The sequence below is a fragment of the Podarcis muralis genome, chromosome 7, assembly GCF_964188315.1.
Source record: "Podarcis muralis chromosome 7, rPodMur119.hap1.1, whole genome shotgun sequence".
Classification (NCBI taxonomy): Eukaryota; Metazoa; Chordata; class Lepidosauria; order Squamata; family Lacertidae; genus Podarcis; species Podarcis muralis.
In genome coordinates, this window is record NC_135661.1 from 77,376,218 (window position 1) to 77,401,420 (window position 25,203).

The 25,203-nt window shown below is 44.1% G+C and overlaps 2 protein-coding genes across 3 annotated transcripts in view; both read right to left on the minus strand.

The window, feature by feature from the left end:
• The window catches only part of LOC114603453 (phospholipase A2 inhibitor 25 kDa subunit-like), a 42,908-nt gene extending 35,033 nt beyond the window's left edge, over window positions 1–7,875 (minus strand). Inside the window, exon 1 of one of the 2 annotated variants that reach the window (XM_077932578.1) lies at window positions 7,737–7,875. In XM_077932578.1, the coding sequence (XP_077788704.1) occupies window positions 7,737–7,797 (61 nt within the window). In that variant the 5' untranslated portion in view covers window positions 7,798–7,875. The remainder of the gene's footprint in view (window positions 1–7,736) is intronic. The other variant, XM_077932579.1, reaches the window with a different exon arrangement.
• A 9,008-nt stretch (window positions 7,876–16,883) lies between these two features.
• Window positions 16,884–24,892, minus strand: LOC144328575 (phospholipase A2 inhibitor gamma subunit B-like). Its single transcript, XM_077932575.1, has 5 exons — window positions 24,734–24,892; window positions 21,634–21,732; window positions 20,280–20,429; window positions 19,395–19,532; window positions 16,884–17,345 (listed from the first exon to the last, which is right to left on the minus strand). The coding sequence occupies exons 1-5, from the start codon at window positions 24,867–24,869 to the stop codon at window positions 17,041–17,043; spliced, it is 828 nt and encodes a 275-aa protein (XP_077788701.1). The 5' UTR covers window positions 24,870–24,892; the 3' UTR covers window positions 16,884–17,040.
• Window positions 24,893–25,203: the final 311 nt, after the last annotated feature.

A 25,203-nucleotide genomic window follows, 5' to 3' on the forward strand; every position in this document is an offset into this window, starting at 1 on the left:
GGATAGGGGGCAGGCTGGTGTGGAGAACTCCCTGCTTCTGAATGGGGTAACTATGCCCCTGAAGAACTATGTGCGCAGCCTGGGAGTCATTTCAGACTCACAGCTGTCCATGGAGGCGCAGGTTAATTCTGTGTCCAGGGCAGCTGTCTACCAGCTCCATCTGGTATGCAGGCTGAGATCCTACCTGCCCCAGACTGTCTTGCCAGAGTGGTGCATGCTCTAGTTCTCTCCTGCTTGGACTACTGCAATGTGCTCTATGTGGGGCTACCTTTGAAGGTGACCTGGAAACTACAACTAACCCAGAATGTGGCAGCTAGCCTGGTGACTGGGAGTGGCCAATGAGACCACATAACACTGGGCCTGAAAGACCTACATTGGCTTCCAGTATGTTTCCAAGCACATTTCAAAGTGTTGGTGCTGACCTTTAAAGCACTAAACCACTTTCAGCCCAGTATACCTGAAGGAATGTCTCCACCCCCATCATCCAGCCAGGACACTGAGGTCCAGCACTGAGGGCCTTCTGGCGGTTCCCTCACTGCAAGAGGTGAGGTTACAGGGAACCAGGCAGAGGGCCTTCTCAGTAGTGGTGCCTGCCTTGTGGAATGCCCTTCCACCAGATATCAAGGAAATAAAGAACTATCTGACTTTTGGAAGACATCGGAAAGGAGTCCTGTTTAGGGAAGTTTTTGATTTTTGTTGTTTTACCGTGTTTTAAATATTTTGTTGATAGCCATCCAGAGTGGCTAGGGAAACCCAGCCAAATGGGTGGGGTAGAAAGAAGAAGGAGAAGAAGGAGAAGAAGAAGAAGGAGAAGGAGAAGGAGGAGGAGGAGGAGGAGGAGGAGGAGGAGAAGGAGGAGGAGGAGGAGGAGGAGGAGAAGGAGAAGAAGGAGGAGAAGAAGGAGAAGAAGAAGGAGAAGAAGAAGAAGAAGAAGAAGAAGAAGAAGAAGAAGAAGTTGCTACTGCTGCTATTAATATTGTTATTATTATTAACAAGTCATGTCCCCCAGTCTCTCAGTGCATTTTTTACATTTTTTTAAAAAACAAAAACGTAAGGTGGTCATAGTTGCAGGATTGCACTGGAAGATTTCCAGTGCGCCATCAGAAACCTAGTTTTGCATGAAGAAATGGGGGTTGGAGGTTAATAACTGTGGGGTAAGGAAAGGAAGCTTGGGGGGTTAATGTAGAGGGAATGATAATGAGATTGGTGAATGGTGTCAGCAGGAAGAAAGATGTTTGTGTGTTTCTATGCTAGCCTAACCCACTTATAGTACTGCAAAAACTTTAGAGCAAAGCAAACTGGAAAAGGTAACATACAGATCTTCACCCATCCCACTAACCACCCCACTTCCTTCTCCTCCTCCTCCACCTCCTCTTCTTCTTCTTCTTTAAAAAAAAATATATATTTTATTAAAGATTTTCTACTTCTGATTTTGAGTTTAGGTTTTCTAACTCTTTTTAAATGAGATTCCTCTCTTTTTATATACAGTGGTACCTCAGGTTACGGACACTTCAGGTTACAGACGCTTCAGGTTACAGGCTCCACTAACCCAGAAATAGTACCTCGGGTTAAGAACTTTGTTTCAGGTTGAGAACAGAAATCACGCGGCTGTGGCGGGAGGCCCCATTAGCTAAAGTGGTGCTTCAGGTTAAGAACATTTTCAGGTTAAGAATGGACCTCCAGAACAAATTAAGTTCTTAACCTGAGGTACCACTGTATACAATAATTTCAGACATAGCTAATGAGTTGTTTTATTTTGTATTCCCCCCCCCCCGGAATGGTTGAATCACTTTTAAAATCAATACAAAGAAAGGTATATTATGAAAAAACACGAGGACCTCTTGTAGCACCCCATCCAGCCATGCAAGGAGCCTCTGGTTGGGACCTTCACTGCAGTAAATTATTGCTGATAACCATCCGGAAGAAACAAACAAAACCATTTTTGGACTCAATATTCTTTATTGGGCCTGCAATCTTTCATTCACGAAACAGTCTGGAACTTCAAAAACACACTTTGGAGGAGGTGGGGGGAAGTATTGTGGTACTCAAATCAGGATGAGGAAGAAATTCAATTTTGTCTGCATGTTAATGAGAAACTAACTCATTTGCACTTTCCAGACCAATATGCAACCTAAAACTCAGCCTTCAAATTTCACGTTTCTCATAATTTTGCAATGTAGTTCATAAACCAAACAGTGTATACAAAAATGTATTTATGTGAGGAAAGTGCATATATTAGTGATAATAGCATTCTGTGTCTATTGTTCAAACTGCATGTAAACGTTGTGTTTATTAGGGTAAATCCATGCTAAAATGTGAGCAGATTTGCAATAGTTTTTTTAAGAAGCTAATTGCCGTAGAAATGTCGAGAACTGAATTTAAGGTTTAAAAAGTGAGAAACTTAATAGCACTGTAATTTGACAGATCTGTCCATTTCAGTGCCAAAATGCTCATGGCATGAATCCTTCGAGGTGGCTGGCATTGAGAGAGCGATCAGGAGAGAAACTTCATAAAGAGAAGGCTGGAGATACTAGGTAGCAGGAGGAGGAAGAAGCTCTTCCCCAAGATATGGTTGTCACTCGATTTTGTTGTTGTTTTAGTTGTGGCTGGTCTCTGAGTTGTGGCTGATGCAGAACTTCTGGCTGGTTAAGCTTTTGCAGCTGGTGCTGGCTTTTCGGCATCGACACATGATATTTTATTTATTTTGTAGGGGATTCCTGCAATTGTCACTTCATAGTTCTCTACACCGCACATATTGCTTGTTCCACAACCATGCAGGACGAATTTCTTGGCACCTGCAGGTAAATATGGGGATCATCAGCAGATGTCAGTGGTGGCTGCTCTAGTACAGCAAATGGGGCACGACCCCTTCCATTTCAGTCTGCCCTCACCCAGCCCCCATCATCCTGCCTTCTGACTCACAACCAGGCCAAGCCTGACCCTCCTCCTCCCTTCCTAATTCCCTTCAGGGTTACCAGTTGTTCCTGTTGCACTGATGCAACTCATTTGACCATCTGTGCATGAGACCTTTCCACCTTTGCATTTCTCCTCCGTCTGAGCATAACATCCAGTTGGACAAGTGTACCCATTCTCAGTCCAAGTAGTTGGGAGAACTAGGAAGCAAAGAAGAAAGAAGCAAATGGTCATATATGGAAAGTTTTTACATTAGAATCTCCGAAGAGCCCCGCTGGATCATTGACAGGCCTGCTTCACACAGACACAGCAGCCGCAGCCTTCCTGATGCATTCACACAACCACCCACTGAGTCCTCCCCACTCCCAGGTCTTTGTTAGCATATTCTTTGTCAGAATAAAAGAATGAGGTCTAGAGTCACGGGTTTGACACCTTTCCTGTCTTGTGTTAGGATGAAAGGTGTGGAGGGACTAAAACTTCCTCTACTCCACCCTGTTCCTGCCAAGTTTCAAAAGCTAATTGAGAATGTTTTCATCATTCTGAAACCAAGGGCCCCACCAGACTGGTGTTTTATTTCGGGGTCATTTGTTCACCATGTTCTTCAAACTATAACACTGCATTAGTGATGGATTTCTCCTGGTTTCATTTGTCCTGTGGTGTTTCCTACTGCATTATTGCTGACGGGAGGGGCTGTGGAACAACAGAAGTGGGACGAAAATAAACCAGGACATTTGTGGCATGAAAGGTGATGGGTTTTCAGGAGGAAGTAATGGGATGTGCACTGATTGTAAATGAAGCAGTATGACCACCCCAATACCTCTGCACACGCAAACAGTATTGAGAGTGGAATTGTGTGTGACTGGCTCCATAGCCTCATGGGCACAAATCACCTTGAATGCACTATAAAAAGGACTTCGGGAGGGGTCCAGGTTTGCAATTCTGATATCAGAGATGGGCAGGTGATGACTTACTTCCCCAATCTAAGTTTTTGTTGCACCCATCTTCAGTACAGCAAGCGGAGCTGGAGCGTAAATGTTTCCCGTCTCCTATGGTGATGGTAAAAGCATTGGCACAAGAATCATTTTTCCCACATGTATAGAATGTTGTAGTAAACTTGACCCCTGTATACCAGAAAAGGAAAAAGACAAACAACATGTCAGGAGATCCCATTCCCCAGAATCTCTGCCGAACTCTGTGGTCTCCATTGTGCTTGCCCTTCCATCTGTTCCAAGTTCTCCCAAGGGAATATGGCTTGCTAGAGTACAAGCACCTCCATCTTGCTGAATTAAGCTTTGGAAGTTCCAGATCAATTGTGAAGAACCTCAGTTCTGTGGATCAAAAGCAACCTCTTTCTGTTTCTGACCGTTCAGAAACGGCCCAATCCACACCCCTTACCAACTTCATTTTACATCCACCTTGAGTGTGTTTCCCTGGCTGGTATACATATCTGACAATGATTCTTGTCAGGTGGCTTCCAACATATATAAAAACATAATAAACATAATAAAACATTTAAAAACTTCCCTATGCAGGGCGGTCTTCAGATGTCTTCTAAAGGTTACATGGTTGCTTATCTCCTTGGTTCGGGGGTGGGATAACTCCATACCCTCCAACATTTATCCAGTGAAAATAGGGGCATCCTAAGGAAATGCAGGACATTCCAGGATCAAATCAGAGACCAGGTCAGCTTCTGTAAATCTGGGACTGTCCCTCGAAAATAGGGAAATTTGGAGGGTCTGCTACCAGCTTCCAACTCCTTCTTAGTCTCAGAGTTGTCCCTTGCAGAACTCAGCTGGGAGCAGAAGGATGGGGACGAAAGTAGAACGATTTGGCTCTGCCCATCATTGGCCTTCTTCCATACCAGTCCTAATGGGCACCAGACTCCATTGGATAGATTGTGGCACAGCGTGGAGCATGCCACCAGGCAAGGCCAACATCTTCCTTACCAAACATTGTGCTCTCATCCTTGATGACCACGCAGGCATCCAAACCACTGACACAGTCTGAAACCACAGAACCTTCAGTTCCTTGTTGGCACTTAAGGGCTGGAAGAAGAAAGTAAAGGCTGGTCAAAATTATATCAGAGTGAAGACATAACAAATATAATGGGAGAAGTTCTGCTGTGGCTCTGTGATTGGAGGAGCCTTCCCCCCCCCCCTTTAGAGGACAATTAGGACAATGGGAGAGGTTAAATACCTCAGAAAAAATAAGGGGGCAGATGACGGAGATAAATATATATACAAAATTAAATATTTGGGAATATATTTGATAGACAAGAGTATTAAGATATTTAAAGACAATTATGAGAAAATTTGGAAAAGAAATAAAAAGGAATTTAGAAATTTGGGGAAGAATGAATTTGTCATTGTTAGGAAGAATTTCAGTGACTGAGATGAATGTATTGCCAAAAAATGTTGTTTTTATTTCAATCAATCCCGGTGAGAAGCGATTCGAGCTGCTTCAAAGAATGGCAAAAAGATATTTCAAAATTTATATGGAAAGGGAAGAAACCAAGAATAAAATATAAACTACGTACTAACAGACATCAAAGATAGAGGAGGTTTCTCTCTACCGGATTTAAGATTATATTATGAAGCATCTTGCATCTGCTGGATCCAGGATTGGATAAAAGTAAAAGATACAGATTTGCTAGATTTAGAAGGCCATGACAATAGACTTGGCTGGCATGCGTATATATGGTACCATAAGGCAAAATTACATAAATGATTTTGGAATCATATAATAAGAAAATCAGTTTTTTAGGTCTGGGAGAAATATAAAGATCTATCAGAACAAAAAACAAAACAAAACACCATGGTGGTTCTCCACGCTAGAAGCAATAGCTCTTAAAAAAATGAATCTGAGGACAAATTGGTCCACATATAGATAATCAGTTAAAACTAAAGGAGTTTGTAAAAGTCAGAGAAATGGTTACAGATTGGTTACAATATTTTCAATTAAATGAAACCTTTAAAAATGATAAAAAGAAAGGATTTAGCTATGAAGTGTCAAGATTTCAGAGAGAGATAATAGACCATACCAAATTACTGTCAAAAATGTATAATATGCTCTTGGAATGGAATACCAAAGAGGAACAGGTCAAATCTGTCATGATAAAATGGGCAAAAGATGTGGCACACAATATACAAATGATAGACTGGGAAAAGCTCTGGAAGAGAGATCTGAAATTTATGGCATGTACCTCATTGAAAGAAAACCATATGAAAATGATGTATCGGTGGTATCTAACCCCGGTTGAATTAGCAAAGATTTATTGAACAAGATTAAATATGTGTTGGAAATGTAAAGAAGTAGAAGGTACCTTTTATCATACGTGGTGGAAATGGAAGGTTGGATAGTTCTCACCCAGGGTCACCCACAAAAGTCTCACAATCAGAACAGCGGCCATCAATCTAGTCTCTCACTATAGACTTGCTTTTCATGGGCAAGCCCAAGGTCAATAGTAGGTCTTAGTTGTGGGATTCCCATAGGCATCTGGCTGAGAATAGGATTGTGGACTATATGGGCTACTGGCCTGATCCTGCAGGCTCTTCCTGTGTTTTTCTACCAAATACAGAGGTAAAGGGACCCCTGACTGTTAGGTCCAGTCGTGGACGACTCTGAGGTTGCGAGGCTCATCTCACTTTATTGGCTGAGGGAGCCGGCGTACAGCTTTCGGGTCATGTGGCCAGCATGACTAAGCTGCTTCTGGCGAACCAGAGCAGCGCACGAAAATGCCGTTTATCTTCCCACTGAAGCGGTACCTATTTATCTACTTGCACTTCATGCTTTCGAACTGCTAGGTTGGCAGGAGCAGGGGCCGAGCAACGGGAGCTCACCCTGTCATGGGGATTCGAACTGCTGACCTTCTGATCGGCAAGCCCTAGGCTCTGTGGTTTAACCCACAGCCCCCCTTGCTATGAGGTGTATAAAAAGCTGAAGCAACAACAGACAAAGAAAACATTACAAAAATACAGAGTTACATATAAAAACATTACATTAATAGAACATTACTAATATATATATAAATCAATAGCAATTCCTTTCAATCTCTTTTTTATATACATATAAATTTTATTAGTTTTTTAACATATCATTTTCAACAGTAATTAAACATACTTTTACATCTTATTCAATTTTTTTGACTTCCATCAGTCCTGTCTGGAAATTTTCCTTCTTAGTATGCATTTCAAATTTTCCCTATTACATTTCAAACTCATAACCAATATCTCTATCTTTTTCTGCTTTGTAACACTTTGTATATTTCTCCTTACAAAACGTCTTGTAGTCCTACTAGCTTAATTTGTTGATTACAGTTGCTCTTCAAAGAATTTAACAATTCCTTTCATTCTCAGCCTCTCGGTTCTCACCCAGGGTCCAAACACACTCTCAGCAAACCCATAAAAGTCTCGCAATCAGAACAGCAGCCATTGATCTAGTCTCTCACTATAGACTTGCTTTTCATGGGCAAGCCCAAGGTCAATGGTACTTCCTTAGGTTTCCCACAGCTGTGTCCCATTGAGCTGCCCTCTCCACACCCAGTTCAAGGTACAGCAGGTGTGCTAAGTCTCCCAGGGGGTCCAAAGGATGGGGAAAGTTTCTCCCTCCACTCACAGCTCTTTCTTCACCCTCTGTCCCCTCCTCGTTTTCAAGCTGGCATACAGATCCTCCTGTGGTAAGAAAGTTCTCTGCAAAGTTTTTAACCCTCTGAGATTAGCATCAAATGATGGCACAGTTGGTATGTGATTCCAAAGTACTAGCCTTTCACTTTGTCCTTAATAGCATCATAGGAAAAGGGATGTCATCAATGATAAATAACTTACGTGGATCCACAGAGGCAACTAAGAGTGGCGAAAGAAGGCAGAGCACAAGGAGAGGCACCATGGTGTCGTAAGGTAGGGCTAAGGTCCTTGCTGGGCTTGAGTGCTTCTTGTGCACAGATGTATGTGCAAAGGACGTTTTATAGATGGGTCTCCACTAACATCTTTTAGGGAGTTGCTCCAATGTACCACAGTAAAAGGAGTGCTGTGTAGTGTAAATACCCATAAAGAAAATGGGTGGAGATGCCTCTCTTATTGTGCCAGGACTTCCTGGAATGAACGGTGGATTCTGACGACAAATTTGGCAAAACTGATGCCAACTTGAGGCATTTCTAGCTTTAGGAATGTTTGGCATGTACCTTACATACTATTACTTATTCCATTTATTCCCCCGCTCCTCTATGGATCCTCAAGCAGGCAGGCAGGGAGGAGCACTCTTTTATTCTAACAACAACCCTGTGAGGTAGGTTCGGCTGAGAGATAGTGTGTAGCCCAAGGAGTTTCATGGATGAGTGGAGATCTGGCTCCAGGTCTTCCTCATCCTGCCATATTATCATTTATTGCCTGCTGTGTTCTGAGATTAGTGCAGCCAGCTCCAGAAAACAGGGAAAGTTCAGAGAGGAGCCTCAAAATTCAAGGATGGTGAGCCTGTAGCCCTCTGGATGTTGATATGGATGCAGTTTCCATCAACCCTAACCAATAGCCATGCTGGCTGCAGTCCAGCAACACCTGGAAGGTGACAAATTCGCTACCCCAGCTCAAGTTCAAAATGTTTGAGGAACACTTCTCTCTCAAGCCTCATCTAGTGAGGATCCTATCCAGCAGCAACATAGTTTTTAATAGAAGGACTATATGGTAGAAGGTGTCTCATCCTCTTGAGAGTGAAGGCGCTCTTAGCTCTGCTCCTGAAGATTGTTGTTGGTGTGTGTGTGAGTGTGTCAGAGGGGCCAAATTGCTCTGAAGATTGGGGACGGGTGATGACACACGCATGATGTCAGGATACCGGGAGGAATCAGGGAGTGGTGTCAGGTGTCATGGAATCCGATCCCCACCCCCACCCCCCATTGTAGGCTGCCAAGAATAGATAGGACAAGGATAGTTCTTACCAATGTCTATTATTCAATAATTACGAAGAGAGGATTAGAAATGCAGCCTCTTGGAGTAATGGTGTTGCTCTGAGTAATCTCCACCCCACTTCTCTCCTCATTCGTCAACAGCACCACCCACCTTACAGTGCCCGCTTAGGGCCATTTGCCTCCAAGCCTTTTGCTTTCCTACTTTCAGTGCTCGCCGGGTTCTGGGAGAAGGCGGGCCTGGAATGCTTTCTAGTGATAACATGTCAGCCAGCTGCTCCGGCTCTGCTTACCCCTCCGCCTCTTCCATTATTTCCCAAATTTGCCCCTCGTGTCCCTCTGAGCCGTAACCTTCCTCAAACAACTGTTGTAAATCTATACTGTCTTCCTCTTCTCTGGAAGGTTCAGGAGGGGGAGGTGGTCTCCACCATTCCTCCTCTATCCAGTCCTGACAGGTGGAGGCAAATGCAGCGGCAGTGCGGATTCAATGGCCAGCGGTTCCTCCTCTCTCATGTTCAGCCTTCTCCCCCTCCTCCCTCCACTGCCACTGGATGGGTGCTGCTTCCCCCTCCTTCCCCTCCGCAGCAGGAGGAGGAGCCAGCCACTGAAGCCGAACCACACGTGGCTCTGTGCTCAGTCTCCTCTGCCCCCTAATTGCTTGGAACATTGGGGGGGTCACCCACCAAAATATGGGGCACCCAGAAGAGCAGGGGCCCTAGGATTTGGCACCCCTGGTGTGTGTGTGTTTGTGTGTATGTGTGGAGTCGTTTTGGGGTGGGATTGCATTTTATTGAAGCAAAAGACAGGCAGAACCATGAGTGACATTGGCTGGGCCAGGGACTGGACAGAGGAATAGTGGTGGACACCACCTCCCTAGCCTGAACCTTCCAGAGAAAAAGAAGACCGTAAAGATTTACAACAGTGGTTTGCGGGGGGGGGGGGTCATAGCTCAGAGCAGGATGAAAGGCAAAGTTGGGAAATTATGGGAGAAGAGGAGGAGGCAGAGCTGGAGCAGCTGGATGACATGTTATCACTAGAAAGCATTCCAGACCTCCCTTCTCCCAGAACCTGGCAGGCATTGAAAATAGGAGACCAAAGGGCTCGGAGACAAATGACCCTAAGTGGCCACCGTAAGGTGGGTGGTGCTGATGACGATTGAGGAAGTTGAGAAAAGAGGCTGCATTTCTAAGCCTCTCTCTGTGAATATTGAATAAAAGCCATTGGAAAGAACTTTCCTTGTTTCCTCTATTCCTAGCAGCCTTCTGTGGGGGGATCAGATTCCATGAAGACTGACAGGCTGTGACTTCAAGAACATGTGCTTGAGCTTGCTTTTCCCTCCTCCTTCCCCTTGCTTTTTCTGCATGTGATGTGTCTTTTTAGGGTGTGAAGCTGGAATGCAGGAACCATCTTAGTCATGATTTTTATAGTCCACTGTTTTGGCTAAAGGCCACGATATAAATTCCATAAGCAAACAAATAAATCCCCACCAGTCATTTTTTTGGATCATTTGGTCAGGTACGTGACATATCTACCCACTTCCTGTTTGGCAGCCAAACCAGGAAGTTTGTTGGGTCTTTCATGGGCTGCTGTCTCTGGCTGTGTTTTCCCCTCAGTGTAACATGTGTTACCAACCCCTAGATGAAACTAAGGGCTTATTCTCACTTTCCCTTCTCCTACTGCTTTCCCCACTCAATTGGAGCAAATGGCAATTTGGGCTTTTTTCCAGATGGATGTTTGTTCTGAACGAGCACTAAAGAGCAGGTTTTCCATGCAAAAGGAGTGGGGTAAGGGGATGACCGCTCAGACCACGTGGACCCAGGCTTACTAGGCAGGGAACAAGCAGGAATGTGGATGAGCCTTAAAGCCATGTTTGCACAGTAAGCTTCCTCCAAAGAGTTCCAGGAGTGGAAGTTTGTTAAAGGTGCTGAGAGTTGTTAGGAGACCCCATGTTAAGACGTGGAGAGTCCTCCCCTCCCTTTGGTAACTTCACAGATAAGAATTAATGAACAGTTTATAATTTATAGTCCTTTTTATTCAGTGATATGGTTGAAAGCAAAAATCCACATCGCTCCACAAGGAGAGCAGCAACATCCTGGATGCCAACAGGAAGTTCCTCCTCCTCTCTTTGTTCTCTAATACAGACGAACCTTCTAGTTCTTAGGGAGGGAGGGTCCCTCACTCTCTCTAATGATGTCTCTGCTGGCTATTCCCTCCCTTCCTTTTATCTATCCATTATCTTGTAGCTAGGTAACTCTTGCTGAAGCTGCTCAGTGTCAGTATCTGTCCCTGCTTCTGAAACCACTGGAGACCGGGGGGGGGGGCACGCGAATCTTCCCCCTCCAACTGTTCTTCAGATAGGAGTTACTCTGCCTGGAGATACATTCTCCAACCCTCTGATTCAGACCATGCCCTGACACCCCAATCCCCCCCCCCTCCGAGCTATAATTCCTAAATTCCCTGAGGAGAGGGGTGGAGAACTGTAGCTCTGTGATGGGAAAAGGCAATCTCCAAACAATTCTCTGCCGCCTTAACAAACTAAAGCTCCCTAAATTCTTGGGGGGGGGGGCAATGGGTGTTTGGCATCATAGTGGTTCAGGAGTGGCTTGGACTGGCACCGTTGAGAAAGGGATGAAGACGGGGGCTGCTAGGGGCGCATTGGAAGATGGCCGACAATTCCATCTCTCCGGCTCACACGAGGTAATTAAGAGGCTGATATGGGAGTATGCAGCCTCCCTTGTTACCCCAAGGGACTCTGCCTTGCCTGCGGTTGCCATAAATCACCCCCAGATTCGAAAGAAGGGGTGAGGGCACTAGGCACACAGCCCTCGTGCGAGACGGCTCTCCCTTAAGCTGTCTCTGATCGTGCGTCTGGTTGCAAGAGCTCAAAATAAACAATTAGAGAGAAGCAAATGCACATATTTCGAGTGAACATCGGGAGATAAGACTGCTAATTAAAGTGATCTCTGTGAACTGGAGTGACGGGCTGGACTCAATCATAAATCAAGAAGAAGATTCCTCAAAGGATCGGTATGTTGGAGCAGGACTGAAAAGGGGGGGGGCTTTTTATTATCTTATGTGAGTACCTAACAAACCCCCCCCCCAAGAAAGAATCGTTGCAATTACTGATTACAAGCAGGATTATTGAGAACTGTGTGGAAATAAATTACTAATCAAAGACATGGCCTGTGGGAACATCGGGAAAGGAATGAAAGCTCTTTGTGACGCAGTAATAAAAAGAGATTTGTTACGGCAGGCCTGCCACAGGATGATCGAGGGGGAGGAGGACCATGGCTTGTTATTATACCGGACTGTGAGTTTGACCTAGCAGGGCCCCCTGAGAAAATTGAGGAGAGACTGGCAGGCCTGTGGAAATTAACAGACAGACTTTGGGAATGCTTTGTACGGAGGTGTGGAAATGGCGTCTGTCTATTTTGATATGGCTCTTGGAGGAGTGTAAAATCCACACAGGATATAACAACGTTTGTTTTCAACCCGCTTGTGGAGACCACCAGAGATCACAAAGAGGAATATATGATAACAACAGCCAACAGTGTGACGCGGCAGCTAAAAAAGCCAATGCAATTCTGGGCTGCATCAATAGGAGTATAGCATCTAGATCAAGGGAAGTAATAGTGCCACTGTATTCTGCTCTGGTCAGACCTCACCTGGAGTACTGTGTCCAGTTCTGGGCACCACAGTTCAAGAAGGACACTGACAAACTGGAACGTGTCCAGAGGAGGGCAACCAAAATGGTCAAAGGCCTGGAAACGATGCCTTATGAGGAACGGCTAAGGGAGCTGGGCATGTTTAGCCTGGAGAAGAGGAGGTTAAGGGGTGATATGATAGCCATGTTCAAATATATAAAAGGATGTCACATAGAGGAGGGAGAAAGGTTGTTTTCTGCTGCTCCAGAGAAGCGGACACAGAGCAATGGATCCAAACTACAAGAAAGAAGATTCCACCTAAACATTAGGAAGAACTTCCTGACAGTAAGAGCTGTTCGACAGTGGAATTTGCTGCCAAGGAGTGTGATGGAGTCTCCTTTTTTGGAGGTCTTTAAACAGAGGCTTGACAACCATATGTCAGGAGTGCTCCGATGGTGTTTCCTGCTTGGCAGGGGGTTGGACTTGATGGCCCTTGTGGTCTATTCCAACTCTATGATTCTATGATTCTATAACAGGAAGATGAGGAAAATAACAAAGAGAAGATTGAACAGAACTGTGAATACTATTTTGACAGAACTGTGTACATTAAAGCAGCAGCAAGAGAGATGTTTGGATCCCGTTCTGACCTTGAAGCATGGGTACCCCCAACAAAAAATTTAAAATTTGGCTGTGTAATTTGGAATTAATGTGATTTGATTGGCCTGTTAATAAAAATTATTTGAAAAAAAAAGAGAAAGGGATGAAGACAGTGGCCTGTGCCTGAGAGAGTCTCTCCATGACAAAGGATTTGTTGATTGCCCAAATCATGGGTGATCATTCTCAAAGGTCCTTCTCCAACCCTGATGCAGACCTCCTTTCTCCTGTCACAGAAAGGTGAGCTGCAGTATGTCCCTGGATCTTGCTGCTGCTGTTCAGCTGGCATGAATTCAGGCCATTCCTCTAGGTTCAGAGATTGACTCCTAAAACAGAAATGCTGGATTTACTGCCTGGCAATAAAACTGCCATTGTTGCCCGTATCACAGTCCCCTGGCTTTGTTGCAAATGCAAACAGGGTTGTAGCCTTTGGCACAGTCAGCCTCTGACGTTGGCCTCACTGGGCACCTACTGAAGCCCACACCCCACTTGAAGTCCCCTGACTAGCTCTATGCATGATAATAATAATAATAATAATAATAATAATAATAATAATAATAATTTATTATTTGTACCCCGCCCTTCTGGCTGGGTTTCCCCAGCCACTCTGGGCGGCTTCCATAAAAACCAAAAATACAGTAAAATATCACAGATTAAAAACTTCCCTGAACAGGGCTGCCTTAAGATGTCTTCTGAATTTCAGGTAGTTATTTATCGCTTTGACATCTGATGGGAGGGCGTTCCACAGGGCGGGCGCCACTACCGAGAAGGCCCTCTGCCTGGTTCCCTGTAGCTTTGCTTCTCACAATGAGGGAGCCGCCAGAAGGCCCTCGGCGCTGGACCTCAGCGTCCGGGCAGAACGATGGGGGTGGAGACGCTCCTTCAGGTATACTGGGCCGAGGCCGTTTAGGGCTTTAAAGATCAACACCAGCACTTTGAATTGTGCTCGGAAACGTACTGGGAGCCAATGTAGGTCAGATGATTGTCAGATGATTGTTGTTCTGGATGGGGTTGCAGTCCCTCTGGTGCAGCAGCTAAGAAGCTTGAGGATAGGGACAGGGAAGACATCCCAATCAACTTGTACCTCAGTTTCTGCCATGTGGTAATAAGTTTCTAGGGGGTTCCAGGCACTCACTCAAGATTTGTGTTTTTCCATTGGAAAATAAGGACACAGTAGAGTCTGCAATGTCTCAGAAATATGGTTTATTCACACATATTTGCACCTAAAACCTTCAGTGGAGGAAATGCAGAATATGATGCCCCAAGAGTATCTCTTATTGTTCCTCTCATAGCTATAGCAAGCTTGTCTCCTAAGCAATCATGTCCCCCAGTCTCTCAGTGCAGCGTCTCCCAGCCAGCATACATGGAGTTCTGCTTACTTCCTCCTTCTTGCTTCCAGAACTCCTAGCCAAAACCCCTCTGTGTCAAAGGGTGCCCTCCTTTCCTACAGAGACATCACACACCCTTTTCCCCCTGGCAACCTTCCTCTGTGTATAGCTTCTGCTTGGTCAGTGACTTCCTTTGAGTGGCTAATGGCTGTCCATCAGCACCATTGTTTCTTCAATGACCTGCCATCACCAGGCTGGCCTCATGAGCAAGCTCTCTGGTGCTATTCCCAGTCCTTGCTAAGTCCAGGAAACCATGAGTTTGCTCAAACTCTGACACTTCACAGGATGTAGAGACTATGGGGAGTCTGCCCACCTCCCCCTTCATAACAATAGTTTCCAAAACAACCCGCAAACCAAAAGAAAGAAACATCATTCAAAATTGGCATTTCTCTGAATATTGCATGCAATGTGGTTTGAAATATTGAAAAGATACATTTTCTATATACATTTTAAAAATTGCTTCCATGGAATCATGATGTTATTATTCATAGCATTGTCTATTTCTCTCTCTGATAACCATTTCTCCATTCAACATTATTTTCATTTGTTGTGGACCATATGGTGTCAAACAGGCAAGTATTGTAATTTTTTTGTATCCCTCAAACATTTTTATTGTTATATCTAGTGAAATAAAATAATGAAAAATTTGGGGGAAATAGTTTGTACCCGCACTCCCAATATCATTAATAATTATTATTTTTAGAGATTGTGAACACTTTTATTTTAATTCCACTGTTCTTTCTTTCTTTCTTTCTTTCTTTCTTTCTTTCTTTCTTTCTTTCTTTCTTTCTTTCTTTCTTATTTTATCTCATGGATTTGTATAGCCTTTCTTAAATAAAAATATAAAAACATTTTTTTTAAAAAAAAAATGTAAGGTGGTCATTGTTTCAGGATCACATTGCAAGTTTTCCAGTGCCTCATCAGAATCCAAGAATTGCATGAAGAAATGGGGGTGGGAGCTTAGTAATTGTGTGGGGGTAGGAAAAGGGGGGGGGATAATGTAGGTGTTTGTGTGTTTCTATGCTATGCAAATACATTAGAGAATACAAACTGGAAAATGTAACATACAGATCTTTACCCATCCCTCTAACCACCCCTCTTCTTCTTCAAAAAAAAACCCCACACAAAAATAAAAAAAAAATAAAAACATATATTAAAGATTTTCTACTTCTGATTTTGAGTTTTGGTTATCTAACTCATTTTGAATGAGATTCCTCTCTTTTTTATATACAATAATTTCGGACATAGCTAAGGGGTGGTTCTGTTTTGTTTTTTTGTTTTTTTTGGTCCCAGAATGGCCAAATCACTTTTTGAATCAATATAAAGAAAAGTGTATTATGAAAAACACAAGGATCTCTTGTAATCTCACCAGCACACAGCACCCCACCCAGCCATGCAAGGAGCCTCTGGTTGGGACTTACCCTTTATTAAATTATTGTTGACAACCAACTGGAAGAAACAAAGAAAACCATTGTTGGACTCAATATTCTTTATTGGGCCTGCAATCATCTAGAAAACAGTACGGAACCCCATAAACACACTTGGAGGAGGAGGGAGACACATTGTGGTACCCAAGTGAGGATGAGGGGAAAATACAGTTTTGTCTGATTGTTAATGAGAAACTAACTCATTTGCACTTCCTAGACCAATACGCAAAGTAAAACTCAGTTACACTTATTTCACATTTCTCAGAATTTTGCAGTGTAGTTCTTCAACCAAACGGTGTATACAAAAATGCATTTATGTGGGGAAAGTGCCTAAAGTGCATATTTTGGTGATGATAACATATATACACATATATATGGCTTGCCATTCAGAAGGTCGGCGGTTCGAATCCCCTCGACGGGGTGAGCTCCCGTTGCTCGGTCCCTGCTCCTGCCAACCTAGCAGTTTGAAAGCACAAAGTGCAAATAAATAAATAGGTACCGCTCTGGCAGGAAGGTAAACGGTGTTTCCGTGCACTGCTCTGTTCACCAGAAGCGGCTTAGTGATGCTGGCCACATGACCCGGAAGCTGTACGCTGGCTCCCTCAGCCAATAAAGTGAGATGAGCGCCGCAAACCCAGAGTCGTCCGTGACTGGACCTAATGGCCAGGGGTCCCTTTACCTTTACTTTTAGCATATATACAAATGCATTATATTAGGGGGAAATGCTAGCAAAACCCTATATTAGCCAAACTGCAAGTACAAATTGTGTTTATTAGGAGAAATGCATGCTAAAATGTGGATGGATTTTCAATAGTTGTTTTTTTAATGCAGATTTATGTGAGGGGAGTGCATATATTCATGATAATAACATTTATAAAATCATAAAAATTATAAAAAAGGCAATGCTGGTAAAACTGCATGTACAAATTGTGTTAACCAGGAGACATTCAAGCTAAAACATGGACAGATTTTCAATAGCTTTATTTTTTAAAAAAGCAGATTGCTGTAGAAATGTGGAGAACTGAATTTAATGTTCTTTTAAAAAATGAGAAACCTAAGAGCACTGGAATGTGACAGATTTGTCCATTCCTTTGCCTAGCTGAATGGCGTGGAGAGAGAGTTTAGGAGAGGAACTTCATGAAGAGAATGCTGGAGATACTGGGTAGAAGGAGGAGGAAGGAATTCTTCCCCAAGATATGGTGAGTGCAAGCCTTTGATGTTGTTTTGGTACTTGTGGCTGGTTTTTGAGTTACGCCTGATTTTTGAGTTGTAGCTGATGCAGGAGTTGGAGGTTTTGCAGTAGTTGGGGGAGTGTCACACGATATTGCATCCATTTTGTAGGGGATTCCTGCAATTTTCAATTCAAAGTCCTTTACACCGCACATATTGCTTGTTCCGCAACCCAGCAGGACGAACTTCCTGGCACCTGCAGGTAGACATGTTGATCAACATGTGAATTAGTGAAGCCTGCTCTAGTAGAACAAATGGGGCATGGCCCCTTCAACATCAGTTTGCCCTCAGCCACCCCTCACCTGCCAGCCATCAGCCCCACAACCAGTCTTGACCACCAGCTTCCTCCTCCTGAGTCTCAGTGTTGCCCCTTGTAGAATGGAGCAGGGAAGAGGATGGGGACCAAACCAGAGTCAGTTTACTCTGCTTGTCAGGGGCTCCTCCCATGCCTATTGGCAATGATCCTATACCAGAGGCGCTGGCTTGGGCCTAACATGGCGTGGGCCCAGTGTCGCACCACACAGACGATGTCACAGGCCTAGGACACCTCGCACGTGTCCCACGCCTATGACATCATACATGAAATGCGCATCACACCTGCGACACCAGGAGGTGGTTGAGTGCCACGCAGCTTCAATGGCTGCAGTTCTACTTCTCTCATGCTTGGGAGGAGCCACTAATGCTGCATCATGCTCGGCGCTCAGAGGATAAAGATGTCTTTATATTGAGCATGCGAAATAGGTTTTTTTTCCTGCTCCACCCATCACTGTCATCTAACCTCTAAGAAGGGAATTTATTTAGTTATTGAATTTATATCCTACCCTCCCTATAAAAAGAGCCTGGGCAGTGAGCATAGGCATAACTTATTTTTATTTTTATTGATGCAGTTGTTTTTTTTAAAAAAATCGCCTTCTGTCTGAAAAAGGGACCCCACCTTTACCCCTTGTAACTCAAGGTGGCATATTTGGTTCTCACAACCATCACTGCCCTATTTTATGTTTACAATGTGGCTTGCATGGACTCCAACTGAGCCTCTTTCCTATACCAGGCCTCAGCTACAGCTCCATTCCCAGTATGCAGTTCCAATAACAAGCATATTACTTACTCTTCCATACCAAGTGTTTCTCTGTGTGACTGCATCAAGGTAAGCCTCCTCTCCTAACAAGTATTCAGAAGCTGAAAGCCTCAAAGCTGTGTGCTAACTCTGCATATCAGTCAATAGTATTCAGAATCATCTGGTAAAACACAGCCCTCTTGGCTAATAGGCATTGGCAGCCTTATCCTTCATAAATATTTCTAATACATTTTTGAAGGCCATCCAGTGTGGTGGCCATGATCACTACATGATCATGTACCTACGGGACCGCCTCTCCTGGTATGCCCAACGGAGGACCATAAGGTCCATAAACAGCAACACCCTAGAGGTCCCAGGCCCTAAGGAAGTTAGATTAGCCTCAACCAGAGCCAGGGCCTTCTCAACACTGGCTCCGGCCTGGTGGAACGCTCTATGTCATGAGACCAGGGCTCTGCGGGATCTGATTTCTTTCCGCAGGGCCTGTAAGACAGAGTTGTTCCACCTGGCCTTTGGCTTGGAATCAATTTGATTCCCTCCCCCTCTTTCTTTTTCCTTTCTCCTCCGGTGAAGAGGCTGCATCCTAATGTTTTAATGTTGTATTTTAATCTTGTTTTTTAAATTGTATTTTAATCAACATGTTTTTATTATTGGTTGTTAGCCGCCCTAAGCCCGGCCTTGGCTGGGGAGGGTGGGGTATTATTATTATTATTATTATTATTATTATTATTATTATTATTATTATTATTACATCTCATGGGACCAATTCCCATCATTTAACTATGCACTGGGCAAAGAAATATTTTCTTTTGGTCATCAAGAATGTTCCAACATTTAGCTTAATTGAATGGTCCCAAGTTCTACTCAAATGAGAAGGATTCAATCACACACTCATGACACTTTAGCGCTCCAAAGAACGATGCACACATGCCAATCCCACCATGCTCTGGCACAGCACCTGTTCATTTCAATGATGCTTGCACCAGAGAACATCCTGGAAGATGGTTCCCCAAGAGTCAGGGCTGCAAGTCTCTTGTTCTGCCACCTGAGTCATCTCATCTTGCCTGATGGTTGGTCCACCTCTGGATCGTCCAGAGGCAGCATTCCCCTCCCACCTGCTCCCCCACCCCACGGAATCCCTCCTCCTCCCTTCCTAATTCCCTTCAGGGTTACCAGAGCTTCCTGTTGCATTGATGCAACTGTTTTGAGCATCTCTGCATGAGACTGGTCTATTCGCGCAATCATTCACCGTCTGAGCATAACATCCAATTGGACAAGTGAGCCCATTCTCAGTCCAAGTAGTTGGAAGAGCTAGGAAGCAAAGAAGAAAGCAGCAAATTGTCATATATGGAAAGTTTTTACATAAGAATCTCCGAAGAGCCCTGCTGGATCATTGACAGGCCTGCTTCACACAGACACAGCAGCCGCAGCCTTCCTGATGCATTCACACAACCACCCACTGAGTCCTCCCCACTCCCAGGTCTTGGTTAGCATATTCTTTGTCAGAATGAAAGAATGAGGTCTAGAGACACAGGTTTGACACCTTTCCTGTCTTGTGTTAGGATGAAAGGTGTGGAGGGACTAAAACTTCCTCCACTCCACGCTGTTCCTGCCAAGTTTCAAAAGCAAATTGTGAATGTTTTCATCATTCTAAAAACCAAGGGCCCCTCCAGACTGGTGTTTTATTGCGGGTTCATTTGTGCAACGTGTTCTTCAAACTATAACACTGCATTAGGATGGATTTCTCCTGGTTTCATTTGTCCTGTGGTGTTTCCTACTGCATTATTGCTGACTGGAGGGGCTGTGGAGTAACAGAAGTGGGACGAAAATAAACCAGGACATTTGTGGCATGAAAGGTGATGGGCTTTCAGCAGGAAGTAATGGGATGTGCACTGATTGGAAATGAAGCAGTATGACCAGCCCAATACCTCTGCACATGCAAACAGTATTGAGAGTGGAATTGTGTGTGACTGGCCCAATAGCACCATGGGCACAAATCACCCTGAACGCACTATAAAAAGGACTTCTGATATCAGAGAGGGGCAGGTGATGACTTACCTCCCCACTCTAAGTCTTTGTTGCACCCATCTTCAGCACAGCAAGCAGAGCTGTGGTGCAAATATCTCCCGTCTCCTACGGTGATGGCAAAAGCATTGGCGCAAGAATTTCTTTTTCCACAATCATAGAATTTTGTATTGAAGCTGACACCTACTTACCGGAAGAGAAAAATACAAATGGTCAGAAGAGCCCATTCCCCAGAATCCTTCACTCTCTGCCTAACTCTATTGTCTCTGCTCTGCCTTCCCCTTCCATCCTTTCCAAGTTCTCCCAAGGGAATATGGCTTGCTGGAGTACAAGCACCTCCATCTTGCTGAAGTAAGCTTTGGAAGTTCCAGATCAATGGTGAAGAACCTCAGGACTGCGGACCAAAGGCAACCTCTTTCTGTATCTGACCCTTCGGAACCGGCCCAATCTACACCCCTTACCAACTTCGTTTTACATCCTCCTTGAGTGTCTTTGCCTGGCTGGTATTTGTCATCGAAATCTGACAATGATTCTTGTTTTCCTTGACTGGATGGAAGCTAGAGAGAGAGATGGGTGTTTGTGGGCAGAACCTAGCCTATCAAGCTAAAATGTACATTTATTGCTTTGCCCACTTTTGCTTATGACCCTGCCCAGTCTGGTGTGTGGCCCTCAAAACAGAATGTGGCCCTCAGCTTAAAAGGGAATTCTGCTCTGGAACACTGCCAGAAATCTCAGGAGGTGGTTAGTGGTAGAGGAGAACGTCCTGGCTGGTCCATTAAGTGAATGGGGTACTTCCTGTTCTATCATCATCATCATCATCATCATCATCATCATCATCATCATCATTATTATCATTATTATTATTTTTATACTATTTATACCCTACCCATCTGACTGGGTTGCCCCAGCCACTCTGGGTGGCTTCCAACATATATAAAAACACAAATAAACATTTAAAAACTTCCCTATCTAGGGCTGTCTTCAGATGTTTTCTAAAGGTTGCATGGTTACTTATTTCCTTGGTTCGGGGGTCGGATAACTCCATACCCTCCAACATTTATCCAATGAAAATAGGGGCATACTAGGGAAATGCAGGACATTCCAGGATCAAATCAGAAACCGGGGCAGCTTCTGTAAATCCTGCACTGTCCCTGGAAAATAGGGAAACTTGGAGGGTCTGCTACCAGCTTCCAACTCCTTCTTAGTCTCAGAATTGTCCCTTGCAGAACTCAGCTGGGAGCAGAAGGATGGGGACGAAAGTAGAATGATTTGGCTCTGCCCATCATTGGCCTTCTTCCATACCAGTCCTAATGGGCACCAGACTCCATTGGATAGATTGTGGCACAGCGTGGAGCATGCCACCAGGCAAGGCCAACATCTTCCTTACCAAACATTGTGCTCTCGTCCTTGATGACCACGCAGGCATCCAAACCACTGCCACAGTCTGAAACCACAGAACCTTCAGTTCCTTGTTGACACTTAAGGGCTGGAAGAAGAAAGTAAAGGCTGAACAAAATTATATCAGAGTGAAGACATAACAAATATAATGGGAGAAGTTCTGCTGTGGCTCTATGATGGGAGGAGCCCCCCCCCCCACTTGAGAGGACAATTAGGACAATGGGGGAGGTTAAATACCTCAGAAAAAATAAGGGGGCAGATGACGGAGATAAATATACATACAAAAGTTAAATATTTGGGAATATAGTTGATAGACAAGAGTATTAACATATTTAAAGACAATTATGAGAAAATTTGGAAAAGAAATAAAAAGGAATTTAGAAATTTGGGGAAGAACTAGGAAGCAAAGAAGAAAAAGCATATTGTCATCATATGGAAATGAATGAATTGCTATGCCCCACAAATAACCCAGAGATGCATTTTAAATGAAAGGACACATTCTACTCATGTAAAAACACAATAATTCCCGGACTGTCTGCGGGTCAGATTTAGAAGGCGATTGGGCCGGTTCCAGCCCAGGCCTTAGTTTGCCTACCCATGATCTGGATGGTACAAGGTCACATTCCATTCCTTCCACTGTTTACAGACTAGTGTACGAGCCGCAACCATAAATAACTCACAGAGTACATATCCAAACTCTGCCATTAAAATTCCGGTCTGGAGTTCTTCCTTGGCACACAGTTAAAACCATAAGAAAGCATAAGAATGCACAAAGCACCTTGTCCTCTCCCTTTCTTTCTTGGCCATTGTAAGGATTCTCAAGCTTCTAAGAAAATATTCAGCTACCTTCAAAAAGCCAAGCCCAGCCCTTTTGGCAGCTGATTGATTGTAGCCTATTAGCATATGTCAGTCCAGGAGCACCTCTTGATTCATGCCAATTGTCCAAATTATGGAGGAACCAACCGCAACTCATGCCAGAGTTGGAGGCTTGTCCATGGCAAGGACACTCCCAGGTTGCACCCGATCTGCCTTTCAAGTTGGCAGACACGGGCTTGAGCAGCACAGTGGGGTGCAGTGAGCTCCCCCGATCCCACTGGGGACCATTGCCAATAAATCCTGGCTTTCCCCTGCCTGAATGGCAGCACGGAGCTACTGGCATTGAGTTCGTGATGTAGCCAGAAACCTACATGGATTTATCTAATCCTGCTTTCGTTCCATCTAACGCAGTACACACCACCCAACCTTGTGGCAGTGAGTTTTAGAAGGTGGCTATGGATTGTTGTGCAAGAGGAAGCACTTCTTTCGTCAGGCCTAAACTGATTGCTAATTTTCTTAATTGGGTGGCTCAAGTCAGAAATGAGTCTGTGTGGCCCTCCAGATGTTGTTGGGACTACAATTCCTATCATCTCTGCCAATGTCATATCCTGGTCATTATTAGAGATCCTTTCCAAAAATTCCACTCATTCAGTGTTCTCCCTGGAATCTGGACTTCCAAATTACTTGTTCTTGCTCCCAATATGAAAAAGATCTGTTGGGAATTTTCCATTGTTCCATTTTTTTTAAAGAGTATTTCTTTATATTATATGGATTATAAACTACTAAAGATTATAGCAGCATACAGCCATGAAACTTTAACAATAAACAGTTCAACAGTTCTCAGAAATGAAATCAGATATGCATCCTTCAGGAACGTCAGCAAAAAATAGAATAGAATAAAACAAAGGTTTTAGCTCGACAAAATGTGTACGATGTCGGAAAGTGTCTAACTATCCTTCATGCACTGCCTCCAGTACATGCAGCATCACGGGGGGGGGGGGGACACCCCATAGATGGTTGCAGTGAATGGGCAGCTATATAGACAATACTAGCCTATTCCTTGGAAGAAAGCCTGCCAATCAAACTAGTAGCTGTGGTGCCTGTGGTGGGTTGGAAGCATGACGTTATCCTTAGATGGCACTGAGACACGGTGATGGGAAGGTGGGGATTATACAGATGCCTCGGCAGGAGCATGGAATGGGGAACTGCATGGCCCCAATCTCATGGTCACTCCAGCCCAGACCTGTTCAGGTAAGCATCTTCACATGCTGCTACTGTGAACTTAAGATGCACAGCTGATATTTGTGTGCAGTATAGAGGTGGTGTACTGCAAGCACCCATTTTCTCTGCTGTCAAAAGTGGCATAATTTCTGCCAGTCCCAGTTCCACCTGCAGCATGTTGAGTTTGTTGAGAAAGCCAAGAGAAGGACAACTGGGAGCAGGAAACTATTGAGGCAATAGCATTAGGCTGGTTAGATGTCAGGCACCATAGCTACCCATCCAAAATATGCATCTTTGGTGGTAGCCCTACTCAAAGTAGACCCACTGAAGTCAGTGGACATAACTTAGGTTCAGTTGTTGTGATAGATATACTCTGAGCCGGACTTAGCTGAATAAAACTCACTGCATATTTGAGCCACTGCCATTAAAATTTACAGCGAGCTTAACAGTTGTTCTAACAGCAGTGGTTTGATCTCCAGACAGATTACTACCAGTCTCCTGGTTGCCAAATCCGCCCACTGAAGTGCTAGTCTTGAAGTCCAAACACAGACACTAGCCCTTGATTTCCCTTGATCAGGCAGGGGAAAGTCACTAGTCACTCGATGGCCCTTGTGGTCTCTTCCAACTCTATGATTACTGGTGGATTGATTATTGAATTTCTATACCACTTACTATATTAAAAATATATCTAAGTGGTGTACAAAAAGCTGAGGCAAAAACAGACAAACAAAATATTACAAAAACACACATTCATTTTCCTTCTGACACATCCTTCCCCTCAGCCTCCGGGTTCTCACCCAGGTCCAAACAAACTCTCAGCAAACCCATAAAAGTCCCACAACAAGAAGAATTTATGGGAACAGCAGATATCACCCTAGTTTCTCACTCTAGAGCTGCTTTTTATGGGCAGGCCCAAGAAGGACAGTTTTTAACCCTCCTAGATTAGCATCAAATGATGGCTCAGTTGATATGTCATTCCAAAGTCCTGGCCTTCCATTTTGTCCCTAACAGCATAGTAGGAGAATGGATGTGATCAATGATAAATAACTTACGTGGATCCTGAGAGGCAACTAAGAGTGGCGAAAGAAGGCAGAGAACAAGGAGAGGCTCCATGGTGTCAAAAGGTAGGGCTAGGGACAATGCTGAGCTTGAGTGCTTCTGGTGCCCAAATTTATGTGTAGAGGGCATTTTATAGATAACGTCTGCAATAACGTAACTGAGGCAGTTGCTCCAATGAAATGCAGTAATTGTGTAGTATAAATACCTGTAAAGCAACTGGGTGGAGATGCCTGTCTTATTGTGTTGTGCAATGCATTTCTAGGGTGCAAGGACTTCCTGGAATGAATGGTGGATTCTGACAATAAAATTTATGGCAAACATGATGCACGATGCAAACCTTTAGGTCCGTTTGAGACACCTCTTAAATATTATTTGACACACATCTCACATCTTCAGATATCTCATGGGCTTTCACATGGAAGATGGCGCAAGCTTGTTTTCTCCTGCGCCAGAGTGTAGGACT